This window comes from Chelonia mydas, chromosome 10 (genome assembly GCF_015237465.2).
Source record: "Chelonia mydas isolate rCheMyd1 chromosome 10, rCheMyd1.pri.v2, whole genome shotgun sequence".
In the NCBI taxonomy this organism is placed as follows: domain Eukaryota; kingdom Metazoa; phylum Chordata; order Testudines; family Cheloniidae; genus Chelonia; species Chelonia mydas.
The window spans coordinates 4,272,456-4,294,942 of NC_051250.2; the positions used below are offsets into that span (position 1 = coordinate 4,272,456).

General features: G+C 50.1%; 1 protein-coding gene across 1 annotated transcript in view; it reads right to left on the bottom strand.

Moving 5' to 3' along the window:
• Positions 1 to 22,487, bottom strand: part of LOC102944434 (testis-expressed protein 2) — a 38,932-nt gene that overhangs the window by 4,559 nt on the left and 11,886 nt on the right. Inside the window, exons 2-11 of the mRNA XM_037911476.2 lie at positions 15,917 to 17,304; positions 14,799 to 14,999; positions 14,072 to 14,399; positions 12,501 to 12,742; positions 10,442 to 10,588; positions 8,810 to 8,909; positions 6,081 to 6,213; positions 2,241 to 2,378; positions 1,363 to 1,575; positions 792 to 912 (exon numbers count right to left, since the gene is read on the bottom strand). Of these exons, the coding sequence (XP_037767404.1) occupies positions 792 to 912; positions 1,363 to 1,575; positions 2,241 to 2,378; positions 6,081 to 6,213; positions 8,810 to 8,909; positions 10,442 to 10,588; positions 12,501 to 12,742; positions 14,072 to 14,399; positions 14,799 to 14,999; positions 15,917 to 17,278 (2,985 nt within the window). The 5' untranslated portion in view covers positions 17,279 to 17,304. The remainder of the gene's footprint in view (positions 1 to 791; positions 913 to 1,362; positions 1,576 to 2,240; positions 2,379 to 6,080; positions 6,214 to 8,809; positions 8,910 to 10,441; positions 10,589 to 12,500; positions 12,743 to 14,071; positions 14,400 to 14,798; positions 15,000 to 15,916; positions 17,305 to 22,487) is intronic.

The following is a 22,487-nucleotide window of genomic DNA, read 5'->3' on the forward strand; positions in this document are numbered from 1 at the left end:
GACAAGAAGAGGTGGCTTTTCCTTGCTGTGGTTGGCCATTCTTAGAGTCAGGGTTGGGTGCTGCTCAGGAAACTGGCAACAAGGAGTTCTCAAACCCTCTGCACTTCCTAGCTGGTTAAGAAGACACTAAAATCCTAGCAGACCAGCTGGTGCAGGGGGCTTTGGGAATTTGCAGCAGATCTTTCCACCTAGGACTTGCCAATGGTCTCTGACCAGAAGCCTAAGAATAAAAGGTAGATAGATAACAGGTCTAACAAGGGACACAAAAGAGAGAATAACTTGAAGCATGTAGCACCTTCAAACTCTTGGAGATGCCTCTAGGAGCTGAACTTGGCTGAATCTCTTTGGGATGAGAATCAGCTGGTCGGCTCAGGAGCCAAGGCTGTCTGACCAGTGCCTTCTAGTTTTAGCTGGGTGGTGAATCCTATGAGAGCAGCTGCTCTTGGAGCACTTCATTGGTTTGAATCAAACCTCTACAAAGTTTAACTCGTGTTTCTCAACTTTCCAAAGAGGCCCGAGTCCAGTTTGGTTTTGGCTCTCTCCAGATTGGCCTGAACCAAAACTTGGGCCCGAACACCACTGAATTTGGAGATGCCCAAACTCTATCTCCTTCTTTAAATGAATCAAAACCCTGGATCTAAACACTGCCCAAAACCTGAGGTTTGCAACATCTGGCCCCAGAGTTTGCAGGCCCATCTTTACATTGTTTAGGTCCCAGTTGTCCCATCCTTGGTTCTGATCCATCCCCAGTGCACTCATCATTTCTCTCCCAGTGCTCTGGGAGCAGGTACCTGGAATTCATGCTGCAGCTTTCTCTCAATCCATTCTGTGACGTGTATGAAGGTGACTTCCCGCTCGCCCAACTTCGGGTGGACTTTCAGCTCCAGCAGGGGAGGGATTCGGAAGCTGTACCTGGAGGGGGAAGGAAGGAAGCAGAGACCATCACAAACTCCTTGTGCTCCTGCACACATGGCCTGGTGGCAGGGGAGTGCAGTCTCTCTGGCCTATACAGCTGTTGGCCTCTGCTGACATTGCCAGTGAAAAGGCCAGTTTGGGACACTTGTCCATTAGGAGGTGGGCTGAGACCCACTGAACAACCATCAGACCACAAGAGATTTTGGTCACTAGCACTACCTGGTGCTGGATTTGGATCCATGACCTAGATGGGAAAAGTGTGACGTGGCTGGCCTAATCCCCCGAGCAATCTAGTCCCTGTTTTGGGAGAATATTTCTGCCCATGTTGAGTTCCCTAATCCTAAATTTCAGGCCGAAACTCACTGACCATGTTCCACTAAGCTCTGGGAAGTAGAAGCCGGGCTACGCGGCAAATCACTGCGTGGTGGGACACAAGGACGCTCCTACCAGATTCGGTCTGTCGGGGGTGGAGGAATGTTCACAGCCACGGTCCCGGCCAGCTCCTGGACCTCCACAGTCAGCAGCAGCGGCGTGTTGGACACCTCCTCGATCTTCTTCTTGATGAACTCGTTTTCAGTGGCCTTCTGGAAGTACTTGGACTTGGCGATCTTATCCACGAAGCGCAGGATCTTGCGGCTGGTGCTGTTGCCGCCACCGTGGCTAAGCAGGGGAGTCAGCGTCAGCCTGCAAAAGGGGGCTGCTCCAAGGCAGGGGCTAAGCTGGGGCCTCACCTCACTGGGTCCCCACCCCATTCATCCTGGGGGCACCTCTCGCTCCCTGTCAACCCCCCCCCACCCCCGCGGTCTGTGACTCCGCGACATTCCTCCAGCAGGAACAGGCCACCCTTCTCCTTGGCTCCCAGGCCATGGAAATCCATCCAGCAGGAGGCGCTGGAGGTGTGAGCCTCACACGCTCCTACGACTCTTCTCCTTCCTGATGAAGCTATTAAGGAAATCTTAGGAGACAATAACGTGCTTTTGCAGGGTGTCGGACTCAATGATCTAGCCAGCCCAGCAGTCCTGTGCTCATCGTGGGGTGTCTAGGGGCTGTGATCCCGAATGGCTCCCCACAGGCAGGGCTAGCTGAGGAGCCCCTCTTCTGAGAGGGGGTTGTTTGACTGGGATGCGGGAAACCGGGGTCCTGACTCTGCCATGGCTTCATTGGGGGGTCTTGGGCAAGTCACTTACCCACTCTGTGCCTCAGTTTCCCCATCTGTGAAATGGGAATGATGATTGTGACCTCCTTTTTAAAGTGCTTTGAGATCTACTGAGGGAAGTGCTATAGATGGATTAGGGATTATTATTATTTTATTAGTAATTATTTACCCTTCAGCAGGAGGGGGGACGATCCTCTCTCCCAGGGCTCCAGAAGGCTCTGCTGCAAGGACGTCTTCCTCGTCGGAGGAACCAGCGCTGGAGGACTCTGCATCGCTGTCTGCCAGCAGGATCACCCGAGGCTTCGCCCTGCGAGCAAAGAGGGAAGAGGTGAGTCCCAGTGGGGGTCCTTGTGCTGTGGCACCCGCAGACTGCACGGGCCTGACCGCCAGCCAAGCCTTTACCCACGGCTCTTTGTGTTAGCCCCCAACGTGCCGGCGCTCTCTCTGGTGTCAGACGGACAGATGCCAGCAGCAAAGGCTTTTGGGGCTAATGGCACGAAAGCTGGTGCAGCCTCACGGCCCTGGCGTCTTCCCTCTAGCTCTGCAGCATGGGCCAGGTGCTTGGGAAGAGGTGACGGTGGCAGGGACACACAGCAGGGTCACGTCTGTTTGTTATACTAGGATGAACATGGATGCAGCAGGGTGGCCTGGCCCTTTAAAGGCTACAGGCCCGGGACAGCCTGTTCTCATTTTAAACCCAGACCCAAGGCGTGCTGGAACCTACAGTTCCCAGGACCACGGGCAATTGTAGGTCATTCTAGCAGGCATGTTGGGAGGAGGAAACAGGATATAAGCAGACGTCTGACTCTTCCCCCCTAGGACAGAGAAGAGAGCATGACATAGCAAGGTTTGCGGGTACGTGGGCTATGTGTGTTTGCGTGGATTTCTCTGCAGAAAGAAATATCTTGGAGGGCTTGCAGGCTTCTCTGCAAAGGGAAATAGAGAGAGAGGTCTTATCGTTCCCTGTAGACCGGCAGGAATCCTGGAGAAAGTGGGGGAGCAACTTGGGATTTGGACATTGGCCTGCAGGGGAGATTGGCGGGGAGTGTGTGTGTTCTTTCTTTAGATCTGATTTGTCTGTTGGTTTTCCTGCAGATTCCTGAGAGACAGAGCAGGGAGTGACTGGAGCAGGATGGTCTGGTGACCCAGGGCAGACTGGGGGAGACTTCATTTGGACTCTCCTTACCCCAGCATGGGAGGAGTTTAATTTAGCTGTAGGATTATATTAAACTAAGAGCAAGAGGGAGAGGGGAAACTGAGGCAATGGCCACGCCTGACAGAGGAGAGGTAAGAACCTGCTACAATGGGGCTCTTCTGAGTCAGTTTCTAAGGTGAGGGGGGTTAGTGGGACTTGACAGGTCCCTGGAGCTTGAAGCAGACGGTGGGACTTTCCAAGCTGCTATTAGGGGTGAGAGTTTGGAGATGGATGCCCAGCCAGGTCCCATTAAAGGGGGTCTGAAACTCTTACCCTGTGCTGTCTAAATGCAGGAGAGTCTGGGCAGCTGGCTGGCTTGGGGACTCCAGAGCCATCTCCCGTGCAGGCTGCCCCAGCTGGGTTGATCTCACAGGAGTTCCTCATGGTGCTCGCTGGGTTTGCCAGTAGATGGTGACCCCAGCTGAGGCCAAACGGATCATCCTGGCATCATGCCTTGATCTCTCTTGTTGCACGGCTTGTGCTGATAGCTGGGGCATGATCAATACCCACCCTGCTGCCCCCGAGCTGTGAAGTTCAATGTAACACTCACCCCTTTCCCTGCAGGTAGCATTGTTCTCTATTTAAGTCCTTTACCAAGGGATCTCAGCTTTAACTCCCCTTTAAGAAGAAATGCCTGGTGACACTGACCTACATGCAGAGTCAGGCTGGGGAGGAGTTTAGGCTGGCAGGCTGCATTCCCCCTGCAGTGTCCCCCCTAGAGCAGTACTGGGGCAGGCAAAGGTTGACGCCACTCTCTTCCGGAGCGTATTGTTAAAATGCGGCTAATTAAGGAGGCTTGTCGCTACCTTTCCTGTGTCAGATCGATCCCATCTCCTTGCCAGGGCAGAGCGGTTCTGCGAGGTGAGGGATTTGGAGTGGTAGGGGGAATGCACGTGTTGTAATCCAAGCCACGTAGAGTCTTCTTAGTTCTGAGGTATCAGAAATTCAGTGAAGCAAAGAGCTTTGGCTCCAGTTGCAGAAAGATTTAATGCACCGCTGAGTGTAACGTTAAAGCTTTCATCGAGCTGCTTTCTCTCCATTCCCGCAACGTGTTTTCTCCATTCATCCAGCCCCGGCCTCTCCTCTGTCACTCCCCTCCCTGCGGGCTGGTGCAAGAGCCTTCTCCTCTGCAGTACCTGCCAACTGGAACAGCCTCCCTGGATCCCTCTGGCTCCTCATTACTCTCCATCCCCTTTCAAATCACAGGTGAAAACATATGAGGCCTAGCTGAGCCCCAGTGTAAGCGGGTGCACATCTAGGAATTTCACTGTGGGAGCTGTGCCAGGGCTGAATTTGGCCTGGTCTTCTCACCTTTGCTGTATCTCGCGAGAGACAGAACTTCTGAATCTCTCTCCTTGTGCTATTTGTGATCTATCTCCGTAAAGCACTATGGGGATGTGCAGACGATCCCTGGCAGCATATCCCCACGCCCTGCTGGGATGTACAGCTTTCCAGTATCCCCACCTGCAAAAGCTGCAACAAAGCAGGAGTGACCGGCCTTAAAGTCAAATGCTACCCCTGGATCCTTAAAACGCAGCCCCTGGCCACCTCCTGCCTGTGCAAAGCCAATCAGCTGCCGGGCCTTAGCACAAGGGGGTCCTGGTCTATGACATTTACATCTATTATTTACAAGATGAGCAAGAATTCATTGGTTCCTTTCCTCCTAGGAAATGTAAAAGCAAGGGCAAGTACAGGGCCTGCTGCTGAAGGATGCTGGGTACCCTCACTGGTCATGGACTCCAGTGGTGTGGAGGGATGCAGAATGGAGCATCAGCCTCGTTCCTTCTATGCTTGTCTTTTCCCTGCTCTTTATGTTATCTGGAGTAACTCAGAATTCATCCACTTCTGGGCTGTCCCCTCTCCTCGCCTAAAGCTGGTCATGTTAAGAAAGGTTTAACTTTCCAGCCCATCTGTGCTTTCAACAGGGCCCAGTTAAATGGAGAATGAGGCCAGGGGCTCTGTGCTCAGGGGCAAGGTGGGAATAACACCAGGCCACGAGAACATTCACAGCTCCAGACAGAACGTTTTGTCCTGATTTAAAAAAAACCCAAAGTGGCACATGGGGAGGGGGGAGATTTTTGTTTTGATCACCAATAAAATGATTAGAGATTAGTACAAGTCCGGAATGCGGCTGTCAGCTAACTCGGAGCACAAGCTGGTCATGACAAACAAGCCACAAGCAAGCGCTTCTTATCTTTTTATTTTATTAATGACTCTTTCCTAGAACTAACTTCCCAGCTGTCTCCATCCTGCTCAGACAAATGGCAATATTCAGCACAGATGGCCTGATAAAACCCTCCAAATGGAGTTGATTTATTTTCATTCGACTTATTCCTTCTGCCCCAGCTGGATGATATGTGACTCTGGACGGCCTCCACTATCAGACACCTTGTCCCATTGCTCTGGAACAATCAAGCTCTTCTAAGATGCTGCTTCAGATCAAGACTGACCAGGTTCCTTCTGATTAGAGCATGGAGTTAAATCCATTTGGCTGTGCCACCCGGCAGGGAGGCGAGCTGTAGATGTGCAGATATGCCGCCCGCAGAGCCCTGTGAGGTGCCCTTCAGACCCATGATTTTGCAGACCTCACTGAATTATAAAGCCCTTTCTGTTCAGTGTAGAGACAGAACAATGCAGCATCCTGGATGCCTTGAATTAATACACAAAGGCTTCATACTCACGTCCAGACTCAGTGCTCCTACCGAGCACGGCTACAGAACCGACTACCTTCTCCTGGAGGAATGGTTGGACCAGGGTCTCTCCCACCCTGATGTCGCAGGAGTGAACGGCCCAGTAATGCTTTAGTGACCTTACCCTTCCGCACCAGCAGCCGTCTGCCCACTCTCCTCCGCCAATGCCTCTTTCCCCAGCTTGCACAAGTTCATCTTCGTCTCCAGTGTCATCTGTAGGGAGCCGTTGTAGATGACTTCCACGTCCACCCAAAGCCCTGCAGAGAGGACAGGATGCAGGTGACCCATGGTCCCATGAGTCTGTGGTGTCTGGGAGGATGCTAGGTGCCTGCTACAAAGCCTGGTTTGAGGGCTGGTATCGCATAGGCAGTACCGGCGTCCCCACACTGACTCATTCCTTATTTCTGACCGGGCTGGACCACCTTTTGGGAGGAGAGGGAAGCTCAGCATCTATCTATCCAGCCTTCCCTCCCTCAGCCCCGTCGTGCCTGCCTCCTCATTCGTGACTCATTATGTCCCTTGGCTGCTCTGTTGAGTTCCCCTGTGGGAACTGGGCTCCGGTCACTGACCTCTCTCACGCAGGCCCCTGAAGAGCCACCGGAGGATAACAGACTTTAGTCACGACTCTAGATGCGAACGGGTGACACAGAGTCTCGAACCACTGGAATCTGTGGAATTTACCCCGTTCAATCAACCACCCTGGCCTGGTAGCAGCTTCCTTGCTGCTTCCATCATAGAGGAAGGCTGCTCTGGCGGCAAAGCCCTAGGCTGAGAGGCAGGAGGCGCTGGGTTCAATTCCTAGCTTGGCCACTGTCTCCTGGGGTGAGTCACTGAATCTCTCTGGGCCCCACCTGTGAAATGGGGGTGAGAAACAGTTGCTTTCTCCCACCTTCTGCGTGAGTGCGAGCGTGTTTCTGTGTGTGCGCATGAGCACATACAACCTCTAGCTTTGTGGGAACCCAATCCCGGTCGAGGCCTTTATCCGGGCATTAATAATGCAGGATCCCTGTTCCACACATTGGGAAACGCAGCAGGTTCTTCATGCTGCCCGGAGCAAGGACTCCACTGCACTGCACTGGCTTCTGGCTGCACAGAGCCATTATTACTGTGCCGAGTCGGCCACTGGTAGCAGGAAGATGGCTTTGTTTGAAGGCTCAGCATGGCCCCTTTATTTCCCCCTCCTCTGTCCCCTTTACACTGGCCTCCTGGGAGCGTGGGTGGCGGATCGCGCATTCCCAAGCAGGCTGAGAGAGAGCCGGGCCGTGAATGTTTTGAGCCCCTGCGTGCTCTCCCCTGCTTTATCGGCGGCTGCACAGCTGGAATGGAGGCTGAGGTGCTGGTGGGAGATCTGGAGGGATGCGAGGGGACGTGCGTGAGGGAGAGGGGGATAAACGCTCGCTTGATTGCTCCACGACGAGGAGTCCCTGGCAAACAGTGTGTGGGGATGAAATATTAATCCAGCGTCTCCCATTGAATGAGCTCCTGGGGGGGGGGATGACCTTTCTGAGAGGGGGATGACTGGAGACATGGGAGGGTTAACATGTTGCCACAGCTGGGTTATGGGATGCCTAGGACAGAGAAAGACAGGCGCCACTGTCTAGGGGATCCAGCGGTATCTGCCCCAAATGCTCCCCATTTGGGGGAAGGGTTTGTGACCTTCCCATAAGACCTTGTTCCAAGCGGTGCTTCACTGCGAGTGGCTAACCCCTCTGCTACCCTCAGGCTGGTTGCCATGTGACTCTCCAAATGGAACAAAGTGGGTGTGGGCGTGGAAGCACTGGCTGTGGTGCCCAAAGGGTTAATCTGGTTTAATTCCCGTGCCCTGCCTGCCTTTCTTCACACCCGGCCCCTCCCCATGCTCCCTCCTCTACTCCAAGCCTTCTCTTTCCCTGTCCCTAATGCAGTCCTGGACTCTTCTGCCACTTGACATGCTTCTTGCTTTCCCCTAGGAGGCTGCCAACTTGCCATTCCCCCAGGGCTGCCCTGGGATGACACTTAGCAGCGTTGACAACTGCCCTTCCCCATCCTCCCATTGCAATGGCCCCTGCAGGGAAGGGGCCGAATGCAGGGGGTTGGTTTTGGGTGTTTTACTTGCCCTGTTTTCCATCACGGCGAGGGGCTCTCACTGTCCAGGGGGGGCGGGTTCCTAGTGTATAGCACCCCCAGTTATACCCCTCCAGTTCAGAGTGGCCCCCATTTGTAGCTGTCTCAGTTTGGTTCGAATGCCCACTTTGGGTTTTCTTTTGTCAGTCAATTAATGATGGAGGAAGGTGCTGGATCGACAGTGCTGGAGATCAGAGGCCAGAGCACAGGGAAGCCCTGGAGATCAGAGGCCAGAGCACAGGGAAGCCCTGGGCAGCAACAGTACAAGCTTTTCCCTTACAGCCCCACCCATGTGTCACCACCCTGACCCGGAGGGATCCCTCCTAGGAGTGACAGCAGAGGTCAGTCCCCGTGGAATACTGAACTGTAGGATAATCTGGTTGTGGGTGCATTAGCAATGCCATAGGGCCGGATCCAAAGCTCACGGAAGTCAAGGTAAAGCTCCCATTGATTGAATGGTCTTTGGATGAGGCAGGCAGGGCCATCACTGTGGTGGAACCAAGCTCGTCTCAAAGAGTTGCCACCAAGTGACTTCTACAGACTTGTTGCTCTAAAATGATCTTTGTCCGTGGCCGATGGGCACAAAGCCTGGTCAGTTTTCACGGGGGTGCTTTAATCTTCCCAAAACATATTTAAAAAAAAAAAAAAAGTCTTGAGCCCAGTTCCTACATTAATGCAAAGTGACGGGGGCTAAGGCCTGGTGCGAATGCAGTGAATGGTGGGTGTGGGGGATGCTGTTGGGACCCTTACCTCGGTTATCGATGATCGGACTGGAGGCACTGAGAACGAGGGGGATGGATGTCCCCATGTCCAGCTCGGTGAGCGTGAGCTCATTCATAAAGTACGGGAGCTAGGTTGGAGCGAGAACAAACGAGAGCGATTAAACCCAATCTCCTTCCAAGCAGATGCAGAAGGGAAGCTGCTTATCATTAATCAGAAATCAGAAACGAGGCTACTGGGCTGTTTAAAGAGGCTCTGGCTGAGCTGTCCAGCCAGGATATGGGACCATCTCGACAAAGCCGTCAAAGTAGGACGAGCATTATTCCAGCCGTAGAAACGAAAGCTGGGTAAGATCTACTGGGTCCATCCCCCAAAGCCCAATGCAGGATTGTTCTTGATGACAGTTGGTTTCTGTAGGTGTTGTAACTGTTACATTTTTCTGCATCCCAAACAATTCTCCACACAAACTGTGCTCCAATCTAGCTTTTTTTTAAAATTATTATTTTAAAGCCACCTCTGTCTCACAGGAATAGACTTGCTGGATCCCCGGAGTTAAATTTTTAATTAAAAATGTCATTAAAACTGGACAACTCATAACCCAGTGAAGAACAGACCTGGGGGACGGCAGAGTAGAGAAGCCTTTAAGAGAAGGGCTCCCCAGTATGTCTGAACTTGTACCCCAGCTAATACATGCTGCTTGTCTAAGGGCTCCCTGCTCCATCCTTGCTGGCTTAATGGATGGAGCGTAAGCGTCTCCAAGCACTGGAGTGCTCATGGAAGGTCCAGTACGAGGCCCCTCCCAAAACCAATCTACTTGAAACCCTTTCTAACTGGTTTCAGATGGGCACATTTCCCATCATGCCTTGTCCCTGCCCTGGAGGGGGATGGTGGGGAGAGGAGATTACCATCTCTATGGCCCAATTTATCCTTGGCTCTCTCAGCAAGGAGGCCAGCAAAGCAGCCCATTGTGCTAAAGGCTTTTGTGATATGGATGCGTGTCCCACTAAGAACTGATCTGAGACCAGCTTGTGCCCAAAGGCAACCAGAGCCAGCAGCAAAGGGCTCGCCGTCACTGCTGTCCCAGGCTGAGTTTGAATAAGTGCTTCCCAACTGCGCTGTTAATTCATAGATTATAAAGCCAGAAGGGGCCACTGGGATCATCTTGTCTGACCTTCTGCGTAGCACAGGCCATAGCACTGCCCTGAATTGATGTGTGCTAGCGTGTGTCTTTGAGAAAAGTGTCCAATCTTGATTTTAAAAGAGTCCAAAAATGAGTTCCTCCTTCCCTAATAAACCATTTAACTTTAATGATGAACCTGGGTTGTAAGTTTTCCCACCAGTGAAAGATTTGAGAAAGCTGGGCACATGAATCATCAGTTCACAGAGCATCAGTTAAGTCTTTGGTCCATATGTCAGGCTTGACTGCATGTATAACTTGACTGCCAAATCCTGTTCCCATCAAAGTCGGTGGCAGAACTCCACTGACTTCCGTGAAGGACTTGGTCCATATGGTCCTAAAGGCAACTTGATGGATGCATCACAATGCTCTGAAAAATACCAGAGCCTGGACTTTCCCTTCAAGTCCCATTCCCCAGCCAATGAGACAGGTGGAACACCAGGAGGTTCTTCTGCAAGGGAAAGCAAGGATCCATAGCGTCTCACCTTGATTTTGCTTAACTTCTTCTGGATCTTGTTTGACACTTGGTCCATCCAATATTTCTCCCTCAGGAAGTCCCAGAAGATTCGCCCAACCAGTGCATTCATCCAAGCCATTGACAGTTCACTGCTGCCATTCATGTCCCTGAGGAACTTAAAAAAGAGCGAGCGAGCAATAAGAATGGCCACGTATACGCTACAGAATGAATGAGACCCACAAACGCCAAAGGGTAATGTAAGTATCAGATCAAATTAGTGTACAGTAATATCCCTGACACTCACATACTATATTTAGAAAAGACTATATATATATATATATATAAACGTATCCCCAAAGGACCTGATCCCCAGGGCCGCAGCATGGAAGGTGCAGAGCAATGAGGAAACCAGCCTGTAGTAACTAAATATACTGTACATGTGAGAGGGACATAACTATAGGCTCAGGCATGTAGTGTGATCTAGTGGTTACAGTAGGGGAGTGGGCAGAGAAGAGGGTTGGAATCAAGTCCCATCTTGGCCTCTCTGTATCTCAGTTTCCCCATCTATAAAACAGTGAGGAGGGAGATGAGATTCATGCACTTTTCTAAATCACTGTATAAGGGAAAAGGATGGTGAGGATGATGATAACTTGCAGGTGCTTCCCATTTACAATAATGAGATCATGGGCTGAATAAACTCTGAGACTGAAGGCCCAGGTGCTTCTGGCAAATACCCAAATTGGAAATCTGGCCGAAAGGTGTGATCTCACTACACTTCCAACCCAAAGAGGCTCACAGAAGCATCGAGACTTTCAGGTGCTTCTCTGAACACCCCTGCCAATCTTATGGGGTTTGCCTGTCAAGGGACAGGTCCCAGACTCTGATTCATTATTGCTATTAGAAAAGGAGTACTTGTTGCACCTTAGAGACTAACCAATTTATCTGAGCATAAGCTTTCATGAGCTGCAGCTCACTTCATCAGATGCATTCATCGGAAGTGAGCTGTAGCTCACAAAAGCTTATGCTCAAATAAATTGGTTAGTCTCTAAGGTGCCACAAGTCCTCCTTTTCTTTTTGCGGATACAGACTAACACGGCCGCTACTCTGCAACCTATTATTGCCATTGTTTATTAGTTGTATTCTCATAGCGTCTAGGAGTCCAAGATATTCACATAGGTCAGCTCTTCAGTTTCTGTAGAGACATGAAAGACATGGTTTTCCCTTACAGGGAATGTGCTGTTGCTCACGTCCTTCTGCTTACACCTGAGACAGGATCTGCATTCATTCTTTCTTTCCTATTAATAGCTGAAAGTCTCAGAGAAGAAAATACTATGAGACAATGAAATGGGATTCCAAGAAACCCTTGAGCCAATAAGGAAAAGCTAACAGAATCCATGCGTCCCATCAAAGGACCGCACCGCTCTCATGGCTTGAAGTTAATGGGAAAAAGAGAGTGATAGATCAACAGAGACTGTCCTGAAGTCAATGAACCCGAAGGCTCTGCCTTATTTTTCAGTGGGTCAAAAATATCCTTCCAAGAATGCAGCCTGTGATGGAGTAATGGGTAACATGTATAAGACAGGGACATTCTGAAGTGTCTGGAATGATAATTGATTCACAATTAGCAGAAATTAATGTCTCTGTTGACTAAGTTGCCATAACATGACTCATTCTTTTTCGGGTACTTTATGAGTCTTTGAGATGATGCTGTGGTCCCAGTTATAAAGCAGGTATTAACTGAAACACCGGCACTGATCTACCCAGCTCTTGAGAACACATCCCCCAAGAATTTACGGGGTAAGAGCCATTTCTATTAACCCCCTGTTAGTTCTTTAGAAACGTTGCCTTTGTTTAAAGCATTGTCAGGACGTGCAAATGAGGAGAGGTCCTCGAGTGGTTGTGGAATTTGGCCATATGTTGGATGTCGTATTGACACAGATAGCTTGGGAGATTCTAGTTCCAGGCTAGAGGGCCTAGAAAGGATCAAGTGATCTGAGGGGCACAGAAAAATCTTTTGTGAGAATTCATGTGTCTGTTTCTCTAAGCATCTGGATTTCTTGCCAGACTACGCCGTTGGCTCCACTCACCTGTTGGGGGGTTGGGCTGCCCATGGCGCTGTGACAGGGGCTCTGGAGGGGGCTGGTGCCCGTTTCTGGCTGGACTAACCGGGACATGTAGGTGCTGTAATCTAGAAGAATCTTCTCCCGGAGGGTCCCAGCTAGATCCTTGGGTCTGAACAACGAAGGGACATCTTCTGTGCTTCCCCAGCTGTTGCCACTGCTGCAGATGCCCTTTCCTGAAGGGCTGGAGAGCTGGTTCGGACCGAAACCTGGGAAACAGAAACAGAAACAAATGGAGCTAGTGCTCTGGCTGCGCTCAGTTGAGGTGAGTGGAGAAAGGAGCGTGGCAAGCAAATGGCATACCGCAAAGCCAGACGGATGGACGGACAGACCCATCAACACTGAGGGTAGGTCTACACTTCAAGCTGGGGGAGGTTTTCCTGGCTGGAGGAGATGGACTCCCGCTCGCTGTGCTCGAGCTCGTGTGCTGTAAGCTGAGTGACGCTTGGCAGGGCGAGCAGCGGGAGGGGTCAGCGTCTCAGATGGGTCCATACTCAGGGCAGCTAGCCCCCTCCCACCGCCATGGCTACGCTCTCTGTATAGCACACCAGCTTGATCAGAGCTAGCGCAGAGACGTCTCCTCAAGCTGGGAATCGCCCCACCCCCAAAGTGTAGACACACTCTGAGATACAATTGCGCATCTAGGAAAGGAAGGAGTCTTTCCCTGCCCAGGAGGAAGATGCAGAATGCCTGAGCAGTGATGATCAGATTTTTCTAGTCAACTTCAAAGCATTTGCCACACTTCAGCCAGTTAATCCTCAGAACCCCCCTGTAAGGGCAATGGGTATAATTAGTTCCATTGCACAGACAGAGAAACCGAGGCACAGATTGGTGCAGCGACTCGCCCAAAGCCACAACAGGAGTTGGAGCCAGGTTTAGAATTCAGAAGTTCCTGGTTCCTAGTCTGTTGCTCAGGCCACCAGACCATGCCCCTGTCCCAATCACCGATGCAATACACTGCGGGCACTCTGCATATCTCTGCAGGTGAGCGAGGCCTTGGCTGGCACATCCAGCTGTTTTCAGCACCCTTTGCTGCATCTCAATCGGGGATAGTTGTTTCTGGAGCTGAGCGAGCTTTGCCATCATGGACAATGAATCCGGATTGCAGCCCACCAAGCTGAATCAGCGTCTGAAGCTAGTTGTTATTTATCTCAACGTAAGGACTCTTACTCAGAGTTTTACTGGTTGCCATGAATACTGAGATTTTAAAAGCCTGGTACCTTCCAATAAACCTGCCATGGAGAATGCCAGCAAATCTGTTGCTAAGAGTTGCTGAAAATGCTTTTAGGCTGGGGCATGGTTGAAGCTGATCGGTCCATCTACCACCAGACAGCCCCCCCGTCTTTCTCCAGATTTAGTGCTCGCACAATTGGGCTCAACTCCTTTGACTTTAGTGGGATTATACCTGTTTACCCCCATGGTGGATTTAGCCCACAGCGAGCAGATATAAAGCCCATGGCTATAGAAGTGACCTCCTCCATTGGATTATCTGTATTTGACCAAATGCAAAAAAGGCCACCATGGGTTGAATGTTTTACCGAATTTGCCTTCGCCCCAGCTGGCACTCTGCACCTCGTGACAGTCCCGTTGGGAGGCTGTCATAAGATGTTGGAACCACTCTTCTTTGTCCCTTCCTGTTCTTCCAAAGAGGTAGAGGGTCCTTTCCCGGAGGTCCCCTGGAGGCTTCAGGGGGACGTCCTGGCCTGGTGTCCGAGTCATTTTCAGGCTTTCATCTCTTGGGAGGTCCGTGTCATGCTCATTTGAGCTTCTGAAATTCTGGTCCTCTTGGTCTGGGAACAGAATGCAGATGGGATATTTCTTGTTCCACATCCTTTTTCGGGCCAGACCCGGTGGGAAGAGAAAAACCTGCAATACCAACAAATGCTGTCAGGCAGGGAGACTATGCCATGGGGACACCAAGCCGTGTAGCCTGGTGGGACAGGGGAGATAATCACATGGTGCATCCAGCCACGGGCACTCTCTTTAATGGAGACACTGTGAAGGAAGAGCAATGGCTTGGCTATGAAGAGTCCCAAGGGCCAAAATGGTCCAGCTGGGGTGAGAAGGACTTACCAGACGTTCTCGCTGAAGGCCAAAGCCCATCCATGATGTGGCAGGATGAAGTCCAGCATTAGGCCTGTACCACCCAGCCCCAATAGGACGAGTTCAGATTCAAGGCTACAGCCGCCTGCCTTGGCTCACTTTAAACTAGATGCTTTCAGCTATTCTGTGGGGCCTGTTCTGTCTCCTCTGGCGGAGCCCTACCTGGGCATTGCTCATGTTGTAGTACCGATGGCTGACAAAGGCCACGTCGAGGGTTTCTTCTTCGAAGGCGGCTCGGCGCGGGACATTGTTCTTGGGGTAGGAGAGCTTCATGGCGGTGCCGTCCAGCGTCACAAACACTGAGTGAGTGAGCGACGGGTGGTAGATCTCCGGGTCGTAGAAATACATCTCATTCATCCAGCTCTGGAAGGGAAAGTCGGCATGAGATTACGTCTCGCAGCCATGTCCGGCTAGTGAGTTTACTGTGGGACCAGCTGCGGTAAGTGCTCCTTGCTGCCTACAGTGTGACGGGGATTGTTGTGTGAGCCGGTCGCTTGCACTTTGAAAGGAATTGCTGTGACACGCCCATGAGAAATGTGCTATAAAGTAGGAGGGGATGAGCGTGCAGGTAAGGTGTGGTGTGATGCGGGCGTGAGTTGGAATGTGTGTGCATGCACGCGCGTGGGGTGGCCGGGGGTGCACGAGTCACACACGTGTGCGGGGAGATGTGCGTGCCGAGTGGCGAGGTGGAAGGGGCGCGTGTGTTCATGGAGGTGTCTGAGTGTGCACATTATCTTTCACTGGCGTGGGGCCACGAGGACAAATAAAGTGCAACTTTACAACAGCGACACAGCAAATTAACCCACGGCCCCCAGCCCTGCTCCCCTGGAGACGAGAGGGGCTTCACTGCCCTACCTCACAGGGGTATGTGGGGATAAATTCATTGTGTGGTGCTCGGGGATCGTGGTAGCGGGACTGAAATAGACAGACACCAGCTGAGCTAAAGGAGGACGCTGGCTGGGGATTTGCAGTGGGCATGGTCGTCACACGCACAGAGCCAGTGGATTAGATACACTCTCCAGCAGCCAGCCCGGTCCCGAATGTCTGGGGCCCACAGGGGTTCCTGTCGCAGCTGGGGTGCCGCCGTGTGGTGGGCGCTGTCTGCCTGCACCCAGACACCGTGGGGATGATCAGCACTCGGAACACGGCTACCCGGCCCTGGAGTCGCACGTCACAGAGCCGCAGTCTGGATAACTGCTGTCCCCCTGGAGCAGACTGGCACAGTCCGACCCCTGAGCAGGCATCACCCCCTCCCCCCCGCCCCTGAATGTATCTCCTACCTTGAGGACGTCTGGTTCTCGTGGCTTCCTCGTTAGCAGTTCCGAGCGCCGCTTGTCCTGCGGGGACTGTCCCCGCCGGGGAGCCAGGGAAGGCTTTGGCACAAACAGCAGGATGACCAGGAAGCCCAGCATGAACCCACAGGCCAGTCCCAGACAGAGGCCCGAGAGGTAAGGGGGCAAAGGCAGGATGAAGTAATTGTAAGCCAAGATGGCAATGCAGGCGAGGGTGTTGCATGGCACCGGGCTGCCAGGCTGGGATGGGGAGAGCTCGTCCAGGGGCTGCCGCAGCTGCGCCTCCTCCGGGCCGTTCTCGCTCTGCTCCACTTCCACCACCTGGATTACATCTCCACAGGAGCAGATCTCGTACCGGCAGTTCGAGGCGGGACCCCACTTGTGCTCCAAGGGGAAGCCGTCCTTCGCCTGGGTCCTCCGGATCGCTTTGCTCGCGTGCTCTCCCAGCCAGTCGCTCTCGGCTTTCCCGGGGCTGGGCCTAGCAGCCTTGGCGTCCGCGCTAGTGCAGTCCCCACTGTGGCTGGACGGGGAGTCATGGACATAAGCGCTGGAGTGGGGCAGTTTATACTTGGCAGAGATGCTGTTCTCATCCCCGATGATTTTGCTGAGCCTGCTGAGGGGTTCCTGCATGGCCTCGGAGAACCTCCTCTTTGTGTCTTCAAACTTGGCCTCCTGCGCCCTGAAGAAGCTGCCTTTGCTCTCCGAAGGGGAGATATTGGGGGAGGAGGGTGCTGTCCTGGAGTCCCCATCTCTGCTCTTGGGCTGGGTGATCTGCCTCCACAGTTGCACGTTGAGCTTCGAGTCGGATTTGGACTGCGTCACCTCAGGCTCCAGGTGGGAGATCTCCGTCGAAATGGACTTGACCAAGTTCAGCAAGGGCTGGGGCTTGAGAGGGCAGCTCTCCTTGGCTTGTATCTCGGTCGACAGGGACTTCACTAAGTTAATGAGGGGCTTGGGGCCCGGGGAGCCCTGCAGATTCGGGGGGGCAATGGAGCTCTGTGGAGAGAAGCCAGGAAGGTGATAGAAGGGGATGTCGGTCAGGAAGCCCAGCTCCGCAGGAGGAGCTGGAGGGAATGGCCTGTGGAATGAAGATCCAGGTTGGCCTTTGCACTGCCCGGTGTCCACATACAGAACTGCATTCTCAGGCAAATTGGCAGCTCCTTCCTCTTCATCCTTATCCAAGGTGAAAATCAACTCACTCCCATCCAGGTTTTCCCAGTCCTCTTTGCTCCTGGCGCTGGCAAACTGGCTGGTTATCTCTTGGGAACTGACCATTGGGTCTCTTTGCTGAGGCGAGCCCGGGGGAGAAAAGCCCTCTGGCTCCAGGGAAGCTTTGGCGTGACCAGCCATTGTTCACATCTCTGCTAGTGTTGGTTCTGTAAGGAAGGCACAAATGAATCCAAGTGGGTCAGAGCCCAGCTCCTAGGGCCCAACTGACATCACTGTCTAGGAGAACTAGATGGAAGGGGAAAAAAAACATATAGGGGACACCCCCTCTGCCCCCCCCCCCTCGGCCCCCACATGAATAGGTACTACGTGCACGGTGTTAATATGGAATGTATTATACCAAATATAAGTGTTGGGTAATCATGGCAAATTGTATTATGCTGATTCTTGCTCATGTATCTACATATTCCACAATATCTTGGAGCAGTATAACAGCAGTTGTTCTAGGCAGATAGACAAACTGCAAAAGTCAAGACACAGAAGTGTTCTACCCTGGCACGGGTAGGAAGTGCCTTCATGGCCCACCGACTTTGGAAAGGTGTGTTTCCAAACAAGAGAGAAGAGGGGCTCAATGGAGCACCAGGAAAACAAGGTACACAGCCGATAGGTGATTTTTTAGTCTTGGGGGATGTGCATAGTTTTATGGCTCCAATCTTGTGAAGACGTATACCCGCAAGTAACTTTACTCACATGAGAAGTCTTGCTGAATTTCATGGAACTACAGATATGAGTTAACTTATTCACATGCGTAAGTCTTAGCGGGGTTTGTAATTTGCTGTCACATGCACATGAACAAACAACGAGGCCCAACTCCTGACACACACACAGATAACACTGACACACACTAGCCTGGGCGCGTTACCTTATTCCACCTACTTTTAAAAAAAATGCAACGTGGAATTTCATCTGTCGCTTTTTTTTAAATCCGTTGTACGTTAGAAATGATGCCAGAAATCTAATAATTCTATTTGTGTTTTGGGGGCAGTTTACCTTACAGCACTGTGATTTATTGGTGGTGACTGATCTTCTTAGTCTCCTATGGCTAATGGAAGAACAAACCGCCAAGTACTAAACAGCATTATCTTACTTTTCTAATTGTGTTGCTTGCTTAATAGATATTTGAGTTTAAGCCAGAGCTACCCATGTGTTCCATTATCTTTCCATTGACAAATGGTTTTAAAACTGTATCTATGGCCCCAATTCAATTAAACAAAAGCTTGTGTTGTAAGAGGGAAAAAAATTCCATAATCTGAATGTTTACTAGATTTACAAAAAGTTTAACCTCCCCCCAAAACTACTTTGTTTTACCAGAGAATTTTCCAAGTCATCACAAAATATTGCCAAATCGCTCCATCCAAAAATATCAGACAAACACAACCCTCCCAAGCTCCGCCAAACAATTGGTCAAAAAATCCGGCAGGAAACATTATTAATCATTATTTGGATTTGTGGGTATGCATTATTTGGAGAGGAAGGCTGTTCCAATGGCCAAGGCATTGGGCTGGGACTTGGGAGATCTAGGTTCAACTCTGGACTCTGTGCTGACTTCCTCTGTGACTCTAGGCAAGTGACTTAGGCCCAGTTCCTTAGAGTTATTTAGGCAACTAATTCCCATAGAAATCAATGGGAGTTAAGCACCAAAGTACCTTTCAGGATCTGTGCCTTAGTCTCTGTGGTCTCATTTCCCCCACTGTAAAATGAAGATCATAATGCTTCCTTTCACAGTCTCCCTTTATTGACCTTGCCTGTTTGGACTGTGGGCTCTTTGGGACAGGGACTGTCTCTCACTATGAGTATGTACAGCCCCAAGCACAGTGGGGCCCTAACTCTGTGGGGGCTGCTAGGTGTCACCACACTACAAATAATAAATGACAGTATTTGCTATTCTGCTTGGGAGGGGGCAGGAGTGGGGTGAAAACATTTACCATTCTGGACAGAAAGCTCCTGCTAATGACACGAAGCAGGGCCATTTGGAAAGTCATAGTGATAGCTGGGCTAGAACTCTGCTCCCCCTGGCTCCAAAAGCACAGATCATTTACGCTACAGGAGAATCTTTATTCGCAGTATAGGGCCCATGACACACTGTTGAGCAGTTCTTATTCCATCCAGTAGGGGGTAGAAGAGATATCAACATAAGAACGGCCATACTGGGTCAGACCAAAGGTCCATCTAGCCCAGTATCCTGTCTACCAACAGTGGCCAATGCCAAGTGCCCCAGAGGGAGTGAACCTAACAGGTAATGCTCAGTGATCTCTCTCCTGCCATCAGTCTCCACCCTCTGACAGAGGCTAGGGACACCATTCCTTACCCAGCCTGGCTAATAGCCATTAATGGACTTAGTCTCCATGAATTTATCTAGTTCTGTTTTAAATCCTTTTATAGTCCTAGCCTTCACAACCTCCTCAGGCAAGGAGTTCCACAGGTTGACTGCACGCTGAGTGAAGAAGAACTTCCTTTTATTTGTTTTAAACCTGCTGCCCATTAATTTCATTTGGTGGCCCCTAGTTCTTACATTATGGGAACAAGTAAATAACTTTTCCTTGTTCACTTTCTCCACATCACTCGTGATTTTATATACCGCTATCATATCCCCCCTTATCTCCTTTTTTCCAAGCTGAAAAGTCCTAGCCTCTTTAATCTCTCCTCTTATGGGACCCGTTCCAAACCCCTAATTGTTTTAGTTGCTCTTTTCTGAATCTTTTCTAATGCCAGTATATCTTTTTTGAGATGAGGGGACCACATCTGTTTGCAGTATTCAAGATGTGGGCGTACCATGGATTTATATAAGGGCAAGAAGATATTCTCCATCTTAGTCTCTATCCCTTTTTTAATGATTCCTAACATCCTGTTTGATATTTTGACTGCCACTGCACACTGCGTGGACGTCTTCAGAGAACTATCCACGATGACTCCAAGATCTTTCTCCTGATTAGTTGTAGCTAAATTAGCCCCCATCATATTGTATGTATAGTTGGGGTTATTTTTTTCAATGTGCATTACTTTACATTTATCCACATTAAATTTCATTTGCCATTTTGTTGCCCAATCACTTAGCTTTGTGAGATCTTTTTGAAGTTCTTCACAACCTGCTTTGGTCTTAACTATCTTGAGCAGTTCAGTATCATCTGCAAACTTTGCCACCTCACTGTTTACCCCTTTCTCCAGATCATTTATGAATAAGTTGAATAGGATTGGTCCAGGACTGACCCTTGGGGAACACCACTAGTCACTCCTCTCCATCCTGAAAATTTACCATTTATTCCTACCCTTTGTTCCCTGGCTTTTAACCAGTTCTCAGTCCATGAAAGGATCTTCCCTTCTATCCCATGACAACTTAATTTACGTACGAGCCTTTGGTGAGGGACCTTGTCAAAGGCTTTCTGGAAATCTAAGTACACTATGTCCACTGGATCCCCCTTGTCCACATGTTTGTTGACCCCTTCAAAGAACTCTGAGAGATTAGTAAGACATGATCTCCCTTTACAGAAACCATGTTGACTTTTGCACAACAATTTATGTTCTTCTATGTGTCTGACAAGTTTATTCTTTACTATTGTTTCAACTAATTTTCCCGTTACTGATGTTAGACTTACCGGTCTGTAATTGCCAGGATCACCTCTAGAGCCCTTCTTAAATATTGGCGTTATATTACCTATCTTCCAGTCATTGGGTACAGTAGCTGATTTAAAGGACAGGTTACAAACCATAGTTAATAGTTCCGCAATTTCACATTGGAGTTCTTTCAGAACTCTTGGGTGAATGCCATCTGATCCCGGTGACTTGTTCCTGTTAAGTTTCTCAATTAATTCCAAAACATCCTCTAATGACACTTCAATCTGTGACAATTCCTCAGATTTGTCACCTACAAAAAATGGCTCAGGTTTGGGAATCTCCCTAACATCCTCAGCCGTGAAGACTGAAGCAAAGAATTCATTTAGTTTCTCTATGATGACTTTATCCTCTTTAAGTGCTCCTTTTGTATCTTGATCGTCCAGGGGCCCCACTGGTTGTTTAGCAGGCTTCCTGCTTCTGAGGTGCTAAAAAACATTTTGTTACTACCTTTTGAGTTTTTGGCTAGCTGTTCTTCAAACTCCTTTTTGGCTTTTCTTATTACATTTTTACACTTAATTTGGCAGTGTTTATGCTCCTTTCTATTTACCTCACTAGGATCTGACTTCCACTTTTTAAAATATGCCTTTTTATCTCTCACTGCTTCTTTTACATGGTTGTTAAGCCACAGTGGCTCTTTTCTAGTTCTTTTACTGTGTTTTTTAATTTGGGGTATACACTTAAGTTGAGCCTCTATTATGGTGTCTTTGAAAAGTGTCCATGCAGCTTGCAGGGATTTCACCCTAGTCACTGTACCTTTTAATTTCTGTTTAACTAACCTCCTCGTTTTTGCATAGTTCCCCTTTCTGAAATTAAATGCCACCGTGTTGGGCTGTTGAGGTGTTCTTCCCACCACAGGAATGTTAAATGTTGTTATATTATGGTCACTATTTCCAAGCGGTCCTGTTATTGTTTCCTCTTGGACCAGATCCTGCGCTCCACTCAGGACTAGGTTGAGAGTTGCCTCTCCCCTTGTGGGTTCCTGTACCAGCTGCTCCAAGAAGCAGTCATTTAAAGTATCGAGAAATTTTGTCTCTGCATTTCGTCCTGAGGTGACATGTATCCAGTCAATATGGGGATAATTGAAATCCCCCACTATTATTGAGTTCTTTGGTTTGACAGCCTCTCTAATCTCCCTTAGCATTTCATCGTGACTATCACTGTCCTGGTCAGGTGGTCGACAATAGATCCCTACTGTTGTATTCTTATTAGAGCCTGGAATTACTATCCATAGAGATTCTATGGAACATGTGGATTCATTGAAGATTTTTATTTCATTTGATTCTCCATTTTCTTTCACACATAGTGCCACTTCCCTCCCCCACCCCGCATGACCTGTTCTGTCCTTCCAATATATTTTGTACCGCGGAATGATTGTGTCCCATTGATTGTCCTCACTCCACCAGGTTTCTGTGGTGCCTATTACATCAATATCCTCCTTTAACACGAGGCACTCTAGTTCACCCATCTTATTATTTAGACCCCAGCCAGTTCGTTACTGTGCCAAGCAGTGTACTCAAAATGAGTCGTTAGAAATGAATTCCAAAGCAGACTCCACGTTTCTGTGTTCCTGTTCCAAATAGCCAGGCTGGGGTGGCCAGTGCTGCTCAGATTTACAGTGGAGAAAAATAATACTTAGCATTTATAGAGCTTTGGGGGCCAAATGGAGCCCTGCTGTCAGCGGGTGCATCTAGCCTGGCCTGCTTACTCCAGGCCTGCACTG